Genomic DNA, 12,322 nt, shown 5'->3' with positions numbered 1-12,322 from the left:
ACCATTGACCATGCTGACTGAGGCTGATGGGACTTGTAGTTCCAAAGAATATGGAGAACCACAAGTTCCCTGTTCCTCTATAAAAGCTTCAAGTATAGAAGACAGCACAAGTGTTGAAAGGCAGTCTTCAACCAGGCCTTTGGCCGATTAATATTCTATGGCCTTTGGGGGGGGGTTGTTGTTTCGTCTTGACTATTTGTTTTGTGTTTTTATCCCATATTTCTATCTTGTGAACCTCCCTGAGACCTTTGGATGAAGGGTGGTATATAAATTTAATGAATATTAATAAACAACAATAATCATCAATGGAATACACAGCTCCAGCCTTACCCTTTACTTTCCCTTATATGATATCACTTTCACATACATAATCTTCCTGGCAATTGGGTGAAATGTAGCAAGACTGCCCAAGGACACTTAGCTTCATCGTTTTCTTTCCATAACTGCAAACATGGTGAATGGATGTGAGGAACACTGATACAAACAAACAATATGCTCACTGAAAACAGCACCTGTTGTGGAAGCAGTAAGGAAAAGCAATCTCTTACCTGTGGTCCATGGGGAAGCTGTTGTCTGGGATGGGCTGGGATGGAGGCAAATGAGCAGAAAAAACCCGGTCAGGTTTAGGATTCTGAGCTGAGTTTGGGGATGCATGGTGCAGTGGCGAGACTGGAGTGCTGGATGGAGTTGGTGGATTGGAGGGCCTCATTCCCACTTGTGGCTTCTGATCATAGGCACTGCCAGTTAAATAAAGGGTTGCAAATAATTGACACATTAGCCCCATATACGTAGTGCCATATAGCCAGTACAGAGTCACAAACTCAGTGGCAGAACACATGGATTTGCATGTGAAAAGGTCCTCAGTTCAATCACCAACATCTCTAGACTGCTGCTGCCAGTCAGTGCAAATAATACTGAACTAAATAGGCCAGTAGTGTGACTTGGTATAAAGCAGCCCTATATGATCCAATGACTGGCACTGGTCATCGTAGACATGGGAAACCTGGGTTTTACTAACACCTCATTAATGGACAAAACATTCTCTATCCATCATTTCCTGTCTCCATTTGAAGGTTAGGGAAAGAACAGTTGGGCGTGTAATATACCTAACAAGTAAATGTTGACTAGAAATGTCAGCTGCAAAGTATCCCACAGGACCCCAGCAATGAGTTTTTTGCAAGACCCAACAATCAGCTGATTGTCTTAAGAAGCCCATTGTGAACTGGCTGTGCAACAGAAGAGTCTCGTGGAACACTTTGCAACAGACTGTGCAAGACCCAAGGATCACCTGACTGTCCGTTCTTGCAGAATGCAACTGAACCAATAAACCGTGGCTTAATCTTGGGGCTACAAACTAGTATACAAAACATTCTGCAATTCAGTATACGAAACCAGGATCTGATCCACAGATATTCTGGTTCAGATGCAACAAAGAACTATGCTTTAATGAAGCCAGGTAGTCTCTTATTGAAGAATGTGAGCAAAGGGAGAGATGAGTTAGCAAGCACAATACTCATTCACAGTCTAATGATGACTTTATTAGACCAGGACCATTATGAATCAACCAGTCTACCAATAGACCTACACTTCCATGTATTAAAACATTGTGCAAAAGCACTTTCCTCAATCCATGCCCAGCTTTTTCAAACCAATAGCTATGTTTTTAGAGGAGGCTCCTCCAGAAGCTTTTCATTCTCTTCGAGAAAGGACCAAGGTGTCTTGCAAGCAGCATGGACCTTTGACCCAATTAAGCCACAGTCAATGTTTAAGTATGGTTTAACAAGAACAAGGAGTGTGACGGTGAACAATGTTCAAAAGTCCCCCCACAAACCTCGGCTTGGTGTGTCATCTGAACTCAGGCTTGTGGTTTGTTTCCCTGAGTGGTAAGCCCAAACAAGTCTCTGTTATTGCATATGGTTTGTTTGGAGAGACACAAGTCACAAGTCCAGGTTCAAACAACACATTTTAAGGCTTATGGTTTGTTGCTACCAGCCCTACAAGGAGCAAAGTGAAGAATTTTAAGCCGTGTGCACCTGCAGACTCTTATATGTGTTTAACTATGGTTTAATGTGATGCACAAACTAGGTTCTTTTTTAATTTATAAACATGTGAATTCCAAATCCCATCTCGAAGACAAGCTTTTGAAAAAGCCCAAATACTGCCAGAAGGAAACTCTCCTACCAACTGGTAGGAATAGTATACACAATGTAGACACTGATGACATTTCAAAATATTAGAGCCAACCTCTAACTACAAAAAGGTCTTCAACAAGGAACTAGCTCAAGTGGGACAGCATATTTGTATGCCAAATATATCGTATTTTTCGCCCCATAAGACGCACCGGCCCATAAGACGCACCTAGTTTTTTTGGGGGGAAATAAAGGGAAAAATTTTTTATTTCCCCCCCAGGTGCGCTGCGCTAATCCCGAAGCTTGGGGCGTGCGGAGCTCAGCACGCCCCAAGCTTCTGGGTGCCGGCAAGGTCTCCGCTATCCGTGGGAGAGCCGGGCGCCTCTCCCAGGGCTAACGGACAGCTGCGCTAATCCTGAAGCTTGGGGCGTGCGGAGCTCAGCGCGCCCCAAGCTTCTGGGTGCGCGCAAGCAGTCCGCTAGCCCTGGGAGAGCCGCGGGGCTCTCCCAGGGCTAGCGGACCGCTGCGCTAATCCAGAAGCTTGGGGCGTGCTGAGCTCAGTGCGCCCCAAGCTTCTGGGTGCAGGCAAGGTCTCCCCTAGCTGTGGGAGAGCCGCGCGGCTCTCCCAGGGCTAACAGAGCACTGCGCTAATCCCGAAGCTTGGGGCGTGCGGAGCTCAGCGCGCCCCAAGCTTCTGGGTGCAGGCAAGCTCTCCGCTAGCCCTGGGAGAGCTGGGTCTCCCACAGCTAGCGGATAGCTTCCTGAAGCCTGGAGAGCGAGAGGGGTCGGTGCGTACCGACCCCCCTCGCTCTCCAGGCTTCAGCGAAAGCCTGCATTCGCCCCATAAGACGCACAGACATTTCCCCTTCATTTTTGGAGGGGAAAAAGTGCGTCTTATAGGGCAAAATATACGGTATGTTTTGTTAACTGAGGTTTTATCTACAACATTTTGGGAGGAAATATAATGGGCAAGAATTGGATCTGTGTTCTTACTGCTGGTTATAAGAGGACTGTCGTCCTTTGGTGGTGCAAAAGTTTGTTGACCATTTTGTAGAAAGTTCCTACGGAGAAATAAGTCTGTCTATGCAGTCAACTTATAATCCTTCTTCTGAGATTTTGGAGAAGCAATGCATGGAGAAACTTTGTGCCGGCAAACTCAAAAGCGAAAGCTATTAAAGAGCATAATGCTATCACACCAATTAAAAATTATTCTGCAAGCCATTTAAAAAGTCTTGCTCTCCACCCTTCGTTCCCCAAAGGGAAGAAACCTGTTTCTGAAGAGATAATAGTATCTGTAAAGCCGAATGAAATGTGATTTTTAGTAATCATCCATGAATGAACACACATATCATCTGCAAAAGTTAACAGAACACCTAATGCATTTTGCCCAGGCTTGTTGTCTATGCAGGAAGGACTCTTTCAACCTAATGCATGTAATGCATTTTTTAAAAGTACTTACACACACACACACACCCTTACCTACCAACCTTGGGGCAACCAAGAACCTCCCTTTTGGAATTCAAATTCTAAGGGAAGGTAAATGCATAGCGGCTATATGTAACAATATTATTACCTTAAAGTGAGTTTAGAATCATGGGGTGCCTCCCCTCCAATTAACCATAAACTCCAACTCCCTAGCTTTTTTTAAAAAAAGTTTTTATTATTTGTAGAATTTGAGCTATGAAGCAAAGTCTACAGGCACTCTTCTTCTCTTTCTGTGTGAGCGAAACTAGCTTGCTTCCCACCCCGCTTTTCACTGTTTTGATTCCCCCAACCACACCGGGAAAATTCCAACGGACACCCACATTTAGAATGTGTCGGGTAAGGATGTAAATATATCCATCGCTCTTCAGTAAATTTCTTCTCTTCAGTCTAAAGCAGGCACCCCCAAATTCAGCCCTGATGTTTTTGGGGCTACAGTTCCCATCATCCCTGACCACTGGTCCTGTTAGCTAGGGATCATGGGCCTTGTAGTCCGAAAACATTTGGAGGGCCGAGTTTGGGGGTGCCTGGTCTAAAGTTTCGTAATATTAGTTTGTTTGTTTTTATAATTTTCATTTTCATTTTCTAATACACAAACAGCGAAAAACAGCAAAAATAAGGAAGAGAATGCTTGTATTTTTAGATGGTTTTATTTATTTATTTTTAGATGTGGGAAAAATCCTGAGGCAGTAGAGTGGACTGTACCACTTTAAAATGAAAGTAAGAAACAACAACACCCCCCCCCCCAAAATTTCAACCTAGCCCACTCTTCTACTGTGCTAGTTTTCTGCAGAAGAGATTGTTAAAATATGTTTTACCCCACCCCCCTTTCAGTCTGGAGTAGTATAGTCCATTCTAATGCCTCAGGATTTTTCAACTTTATTCTGCTGTGTATTTAGACCAGGCTGCAGCTGCAGCTGCAGGGGAAGGGGAACTTTTACAGCTCAATTACCATCATAGCTTTAATACTACAGCTTGTCACTGAAAATGCTACCACAAAATACAGTGAGGGGGAGGGGAGGGAGTTAGGAATGAACCCCAGATGCTTGAAGACTGTTTTATTTTAGGCTGAATGCATTTCGGAATACCCTTTCTTATTTACTATACAATTTGATGCACTGGATGAGAATTGTTACTTCCAACAAAAAGTTCCTAAAAGAAGAAGGATTATTCTAAAACGTGACAGGTCTGGAAAAAAATCTCTTTCTCCAGGCAGATACAGTTCTGTCCCCCTCCCCCCACTCCTATCAGCGGTTTTGTGCTAGTTTTACTACAAAAATACACCTGCTACTTTACCTGACACTGTACAGGCACTTTTCCCCATAACTGAATTTGAATGGTTGCTCTTGACTACAAGCCGAACTGAGTTCAGAACACGGACTGTGCGGTTCTTTCTTGATTTTCACTGGGAGACCATGGAAAGCCACTGGAAAGAAAGAAGACAGAGAACAGAAACTAAGCCATTTCAAGCAAGAACAATCAGATGAGAGAATCAAGAGGTTTCAGCTCCATTTTAAACCTGGCACTGGGCAGAATGAAATTGCTCCCCTATACTGCTCTCGCCTCCTGTCTAAAATCAGGTTTCTACTGATGTGTGTGTGTCATCGGGACAACAGGTACCTGCTTTTAGGAGAAGACTCTGGATTAGGGGTAACAAACGTGATGCTTTCTAGATGTGGTTGGACTACAACTCCCATCAGCCCCCACCAATCAGGGACGATGAGAGCTGCACATGTGAAGTGCACCATATTGACTATACTTTCGCCCACCCATCAGAACTTCAAAACTGTGTGGCTCAGCCTATGATACCGTAGCCTCAGTCAGCACCATCCTGATTTGTTCAGCACTGCACAGTGCATCATGTGCTGCCTGAATTCCAGCATGAACCTGGCCGCGTGGCTTGGTTCACAAACACGAATATTTCAGCCTGCACAGTCGCATGTTAAAAACGGGCATCAAAAAGCATGTTGCGTCTGCAGATCCCTAAATACGTAAAACTGGATTTCAGAATTTAAAGACGTAAAACACATTTCTAGCCCTCGTGAAAATATGATAAAAAATGCTTAAGGATCTGGATTGTAGCAAAACGAAAGACACACGTTAAAATGTATTCAAACACACGCAACCTGCAATTCTCACAATGCTCCAAGCAACCTATTATGGTATGTTTCCCACTCTAGGGTGCCAATTTTTTGTTCCACGTTTGATGATAACTGACACAATCTAGCACCCCAAACATGTATACAAGTGCTTCCTGTTCTCCTCTACAAAGGCTATACTGTATACACAAATGGTGAATGCCTATTAGAAGCATAGAACATTCAAAGGAAAGAACAGGTGCATCAACACCACATGTCCATCAACTCCAGTTTGGCACCTTCCAGGATTCATGCAAATGATATGCAAATCCAGTGCTTACATTAACTCAACATATCTAAAGTAAGCAAATGAGCTGCAGCCCAGTAGCTCATGGTATTTCCAATTTTGCCTTCAATGTGGGACAAGGAAACCACCCTCCTACCCTTGGTTTAGTGCAGCTAACAAAATGAATGATTAATTAAATCACTGGAGTAAAAATGCAGTGAGAGAGAGAGAGAGAGAGAGAGAGAGAGAGAGAGAGAGAGAGAGAGAATTATCAGGAACATCTTTGGGTGTCAATAGACACCAGGGATCCTTTGTGTTATTAGTGCTTTTAGCCTTTAAAACTGAAGCATGGCCAAGATTCCAGCTCATTAGCAAGCAAGCAAACAACGACCCATTTGCATTTGTTTTTAGCTACTATAATTTATATCAGAGGTATTGTACTTCTTACAAGAAAGGGCTTCAAACTATCATTGGGCTGGGGAGCCGGAGTACAGAAGAGAAGAGTAACTTTTGGTTGCAGAATGCAATCCTGATCCAGTGAATTCAGAGCCTAACAGCAGAAGGCCTTCACCAGCAGTGTTCTAAACTCCCATTGTTCTAGGTGCATTTTGCGACAGGGAATTTCATTAGCGCGAGCCCTTTCTGAGCTCTGGGCACAGTCCTGTGCCTAAGACTTCAGATTAAAACTACAGAGTGGAAGGAAGAGAGGACCTTTTTTGCCACCCCACTTCCAGCTGCTCTCTGAAAACTGGAGAAGAGACCCACTTAAGAATAGTAGGGGGATGGGCATGGGAACGACTATACCATGTAAAAAATGAACATACTATTTTAGCTACAGTTTACTCATTTTCAGCTTCATTCTCAGTTTCTAACACTGTTCACCAGTTATCAAAATCACATGCAGGGACATCATACTGCATAACTACCAATATATAACAAACACTATAGGGTTGTTACAAACCATGTGCTCTTCAACATTCTTTGTGCTTGTTCACATGTTCAAGAACATGTGTGGCTGGATCCAGAACAACCCGCTGCATGTTTACGCAAATGTAAGTCCTATAATGCTCAACAAATAAATGTGTATACTAGGGCTGCAGCCTAAGTATTGAGTCACACTGAAATAAAGTGGGACAAAAATATGACTCACTATTCACATTTATGCCAATGAGACCTATCTGTGTACACACTCCTGCTTACTCTGCATCCCGTGCTCTCCCACCACTGCTTTGGGAAGCAGCGTTCACATGACAGCCACAATCCATATCCATCCTGCCATTCTTTTTATGTGTTTCCCCAATCCAGCTTCAATCCGAATTGAGAAAAAGGAGGACCTGTGTAATGTGTAGGGTAGTGTGTACACAGCCAAAATTAGGCGGGATGCAATCCATTATGTGGCCAATTCTACCACAGAATATTTTCTGCAGTTGTTTTTTTAATCCCTGGGGTAGGGTGTGTCCCTTCAATCTGCTATATAAACTAGGAAACAAAGGTGTTATAAATGCACTAAAAATTTGTTCATTATGACTTATATTTACAGTTGCTTAAAAAAACATAATTTAAATAATTCTAAGCCGCACAAATGGCCCACGAAATGGTAAAGCGCAGCCTTCCCTAACTCTGTGTTGTTGGACTACAGCACCAGTCTTCTGTGATGATTGGCCCTTCTCCACAGGACTGATAGGAGTTGTAGTTCAAAACATGTAGAAGACACAATGTTGGGGACAGCTGCTCTAGACTTGGAGCAAAATTACCTGTGCAAAACACATTATGGCCTGAGAGACTTGGGCTGTGGACCATAACGGCAAAAGGGACAAAAATCAACCTACAGCACTACAGCTCTTAACCCCAGAGTTCCCTCTCCCACTTCCTTTCTCCACATTGTAATTACTCACTCTTTGCCAAGTCAGCTTGGCCAACGACATGGATGTTGGGAACAGCAATCCCACAACATCTGGAGGGCTTCATGTTGGCTATCCCTGAAAGCCTCTGGTTCTTCCCTTCTCCCTCTGTCCTTCCCTCAGTTAAACTCTGTGTGCATCTCTCTCTCTGTGTGTTAGTGTGCTCTATGTACTGAGAACTCTGGCTCTGCCTACCCCAGCACCACCTGCTTTAAGCTTCTCTGCCCTCTCCTCCCTGTCCTTTGCCCTGTTTGCCCCAGTGGGCAGAAGCTGCCCACTGCCAGGGGGCCAAAAGGCATTTACTCTTACAGGTTCACCTTTTAAACCTGTAGAAGAATGGGAAAGTAGACTACCATTTCAGTTTTGATATTTTACTTAAGATTAATATAATGGTGAAACTTTTAAAATACTTCTATCAACCCTCTGCTGCCACCCTAACTGCAGATACAGCCCAGTGGTTTCGCGTAGCATGACATGTGAAAGAGGCCACCAGCACCCGTGTTTATAAGGCACCATCTTGGTTTTGGCGCCGACAATCGTTATATTGGCTCTAGAAAATAAGATGCAAAATAGGTGAAAAGGCATCTCTTTCACTAGCACCAACCTCTACTGGCAACTTTCAAACTACCCAGAAATCTTCAATAGCTTTATTCTAGAAAAAGAACCCAGTAGACAAGAAAACATATGTTTTCAAGCTCTTCTTAGGTTTAAATATTCACCATCGTGGTCCAAGTCTGCTGTCTAATGAAGAGCAAGTATAGTGTAGCTGGAGGGGAGTGGAGAGATGAACCCGTGGCCCTCAAGTTGCTTTGGACTCCAGATCCCACCAATTCTGGTCACCATGGCAAATGGTCAGGGATAAGGGGAGCTGTATTCCAGCAGCATCTTAATGGGTCACAGGTTTCTCCATCCCTTGGCTAGAATTGGGAGACCAAGATTGCTACGATGCTCAGTGGGTGACCATTTCTCAGCTTAACCGCTCCCCTCAAGCCTATATCATAGTGTTGTTGTGAAGATAAAATGGCCTCAGAGAGAACAGAGTATATCATACTGAGTTTCTTGAAGGAAAGGTGGGATATCAGTATAATAAACAATAATTCGAAAAGCCCAGGAGTGATGGCACGACGGTTCCTCAACGCCTTATGATGTATTTGGATGTGCTGATATCAAGCAGTCATCCTTGCGCTTCCAAAATGAGAGTGCTATGGTCATTGAGCATCTTATCAGGATCTAAAGGCCCTAAAGAATTCCATTCTTCATGTTTTTAAAGGACTGGTAAGATAACCTAGCCGGAATTAAGATTGCCAGAAGAAATATCAACAACCTCAGATATGCAGATGACACAACATTGATGGCAGAAAGTGAGGAGGAATTAAAGAACCTTTTAATGAGGGTGAAAGAGGAGAGCGCAAAATATGGTTTGAAGCTCAACATTAAAAAAACGAAGATCATGGCCACTGGTCCCATCACCTCCTGGCAAATAGAAGGGGAAGAAATGGAGGCAGTGAGACATATTACGTTCTTCGGCTCAATGATAACTGCAGATGGTGACAGCAGCCACGAAATTAAAAGACGCCTGCTTCTTGGGAGAAAAGCAATGACAAACCTAGACAGCATCTTAAAAAGCAGAGACATCACCTTGCCAACAAAGGTCCGTATAGTTAAAGCTATGGTTTTCCCAGTAGTGATGTATGGAAGTGAGAGCTGGACCATAAAGAAGGCTGATCGCCAAAGAATTGATGCTTTTGAATTATGGTGCTGGAGGAGACTCTTGAGAGTCCCATGGACTGCAAGAAGATCAAACCTCTCCATTCTTAAGGAAATCAGCCCTGAGTGCTCACTGGAAGGACAGATCCTGAAGCTGAGACTCCAATACTTTGGCCACCTCATGAGAAGAGAAGAGTCCCTGGAAGAGACCCTGATGTTGGGAAAGATGGAGGGCACAAGGAGAAGGGGACGACAGAGGACGAGATGGTTGGACAGTGTTCTTGAAGCTACCAGCATGAGTTTGACCAAACTGCAGGAGGCAGTGGAGGACAGAAGTGCCTGACGTGCTCTGGTCCAGGGGGTCACGAAGAATTGGACATGACTAAACGACTAAACAACAACAAGATAACCAGAACTTTTACACAAATAATTTTCAGAACATTCCTTTCCCTTCTAAATCATAAGAACATAAGACAAGTCTGCTGCATCAGGCCAATGGCCCATCAAAGTCTAGCATCCTGTTCTCCCAGTTGCCCGCCAGATGCTTGTTGGGAGCACCACCTGATACCAAGAGCCCTCTCCCCTCCTGTGGTTTCCAGAAACTGGTATATCCTGTACCCCAACACAAAACCACTTTACTTTCTGAACTTTCTGCTTTTTTGTTTCCTTCCCCACAGACAATTTTACTGTATGTAAAAATAGCTTCCCGTTTTTATTTCAAAATGGGGGAAAGCACAGAAACTCCCACATCACACTCCGATGTGGAGAAATGCTGGAGTGTTTTCACCCACAGCATGGAGAACCTGAGCGGCTGCTAACAGGCAGTTTTCCAGCTCACTGGCACTGAGACAAGCAAAAGCAGCACATTCATTTTGTGCAATTTGCTTTACCTTCCCACATGGAGTTGGTAGATGTAAAAGGCTGTTAAGTACTAAATTATTCCTTATCAAATCACCATCATCTGGAGTCATGATCAACACTAATTAAATTACTTTCACTGAACACGGCTCCTGCCTTCTGCTTCGGCTGCAAGGTACATTTTATTTTGCTTTACAGAAAAGGGACTAGCTAGGTCCACAGTGCAGAGCTAGGAGGCTGCTGTGCTGGAGTTTTAATTTAAGATCACCCCCGCTATTTTGGGTTCTCTAAACTGCAGCATCTCGGATTAAGGAGGTTAACTCTTTCATGTCACCCCCTCCCTTCTTTAGGGGACAGGACCCTCAAAAACTCCCAAGAGGCAATTCACCAATTGTTTCTGTACAATCTTCATTGTGAGAGGGCAGTGAGGTCAAAGCAGTAGTGTTTGGCAGATGGTCTTCCAAAGATTTTGATCTTCACCGCTGCCAAAGTGGATAACATGGTTATAAAATTTGAATAAATCCTTGGGTGTTCCGCAGGTATGTTTACTATGCAAAACTTTTACGCACTGTCATTTAAAAACGGACCAGCTTACTGAAGCAAGAGGCAGACTTTTGTGTTTGTTTCAAATGGTAGCTGTTTGACCATATTTAAAATTTCAATGAATTATACTAGCACACTAACCAGGTGCTAGGAACCTGACTGTTGGTGCCAAACTTCCATTGTTGCCTGCTTTCACTGTTGATGTCATATTACAATGTCATGCTATATTGGAATCTTCAAAACTGTATTTAAATACAGGGAAGGACTTTGGCTAAATTAGTTACCTTCTATCAGCATCTATATGGAAAGAGTAACACAACTATAAATAAGCTAAGCAATTCAGCTGCCTGGTTCTCAATTCCTTGGATACAGGGGGGAAAGGAACTTTCCCTCCCCCAAATTGCTTCTGGAGAGCATTTCTAGATTTCAAACATACTGTACCAATATCCTCTATGAAAGATTATAACACTACAAGTCATACAGATTGTTGTTGCTGATTTGGAGAAATAATTCTGTCATTCAGTTCTCTACAACTAAGTATTTCAGCGTTAAGACCACATATCATCTAGTATAAAACTAAGCCGTAGGAGGAAAGTGGTAAAAATGAGATTGAGCACTGTGAGCTGGATTACACAAAGTATTACTCCTTGGAAGATCAGAATGAACTGTTGCATTTAGAAGTGGATTATTGCACCAATGGGGAGCGCAATTTGCTGATCACCAAATCCTTTGACATGACCCTCAGGACATCTTCTTAAATCCTATAGTCCAGGAAGTTTTAGTGAAATGCCCCTTCCACAAATCACACATTAACAAACACAAGCACTTACACTGGGCAGAAGCTTGTATTTACATGCAAGTCTCTGTACAGATTTTATGAAACCTAGATTTTCCCTTCATTTTAGCTTCCTTTTCTAACCTCCTGAATCTTGATGTTCACCTAGGATGCTTGTATGAAGCAGGGTGACAAGAAATGAATCATCCACAGAAAGAACAAGTCCAAGGAAAATTCCTGCAAACCACTTTTCAAATCTCTGAGAACATTGTTTTTTAAAAAAGGCAACACATATATGCAGACAAGGCCTCATCATCTCAAGGAGTCAAGTACACAAGAGTCATATGAATGCTGGTACTAGATGTGAATTACAATGACTTTCAAACAGAACAACTCATGAATGATGGGAGAAGCTTGAACAAAGGCAAATTGTGCTGGATACTTCTCAGTAAAAGGCTGGAAAATACATTAAATTTAAAAGTCTTTTCAACTAAATGCCTGGCCTGATCAGAATGAGAAAGAGATTAAGCCTGGAGTAAGACTTCCATGTTTGCATACATACA

The 12,322-nt window shown here is 43.1% G+C and overlaps 1 protein-coding gene across 6 annotated transcripts in view; it reads right to left on the bottom strand.

Annotated features, from left to right (window-relative positions):
- ETV1 (ETS variant transcription factor 1) overlaps positions 1-12,322 on the bottom strand; it is a 96,304-nt gene that overhangs the window by 42,938 nt on the left and 41,044 nt on the right. For all 6 annotated transcript variants that reach the window (XM_081164742.1, XM_081164743.1, XM_081164746.1 and 3 more), the window contains 2 exons: positions 4,908-5,037; positions 549-737 (listed from right to left, as the gene is read on the bottom strand). In XM_081164742.1, the coding sequence (XP_081020868.1) occupies positions 549-737; positions 4,908-5,037 (319 nt within the window). The remainder of the gene's footprint in view (positions 1-548; positions 738-4,907; positions 5,038-12,322) is intronic.

The sequence above is a fragment of the Podarcis bocagei genome (assembly GCF_964188305.1).
Source record: "Podarcis bocagei genome assembly, chromosome: 12".
In the NCBI taxonomy this organism is placed as follows: Eukaryota; Metazoa; Chordata; class Lepidosauria; order Squamata; family Lacertidae; genus Podarcis; species Podarcis bocagei.
Note: the sequence above shows the minus strand (reverse complement) of the source record. Positions and strands in the feature narration are given on the sequence as shown.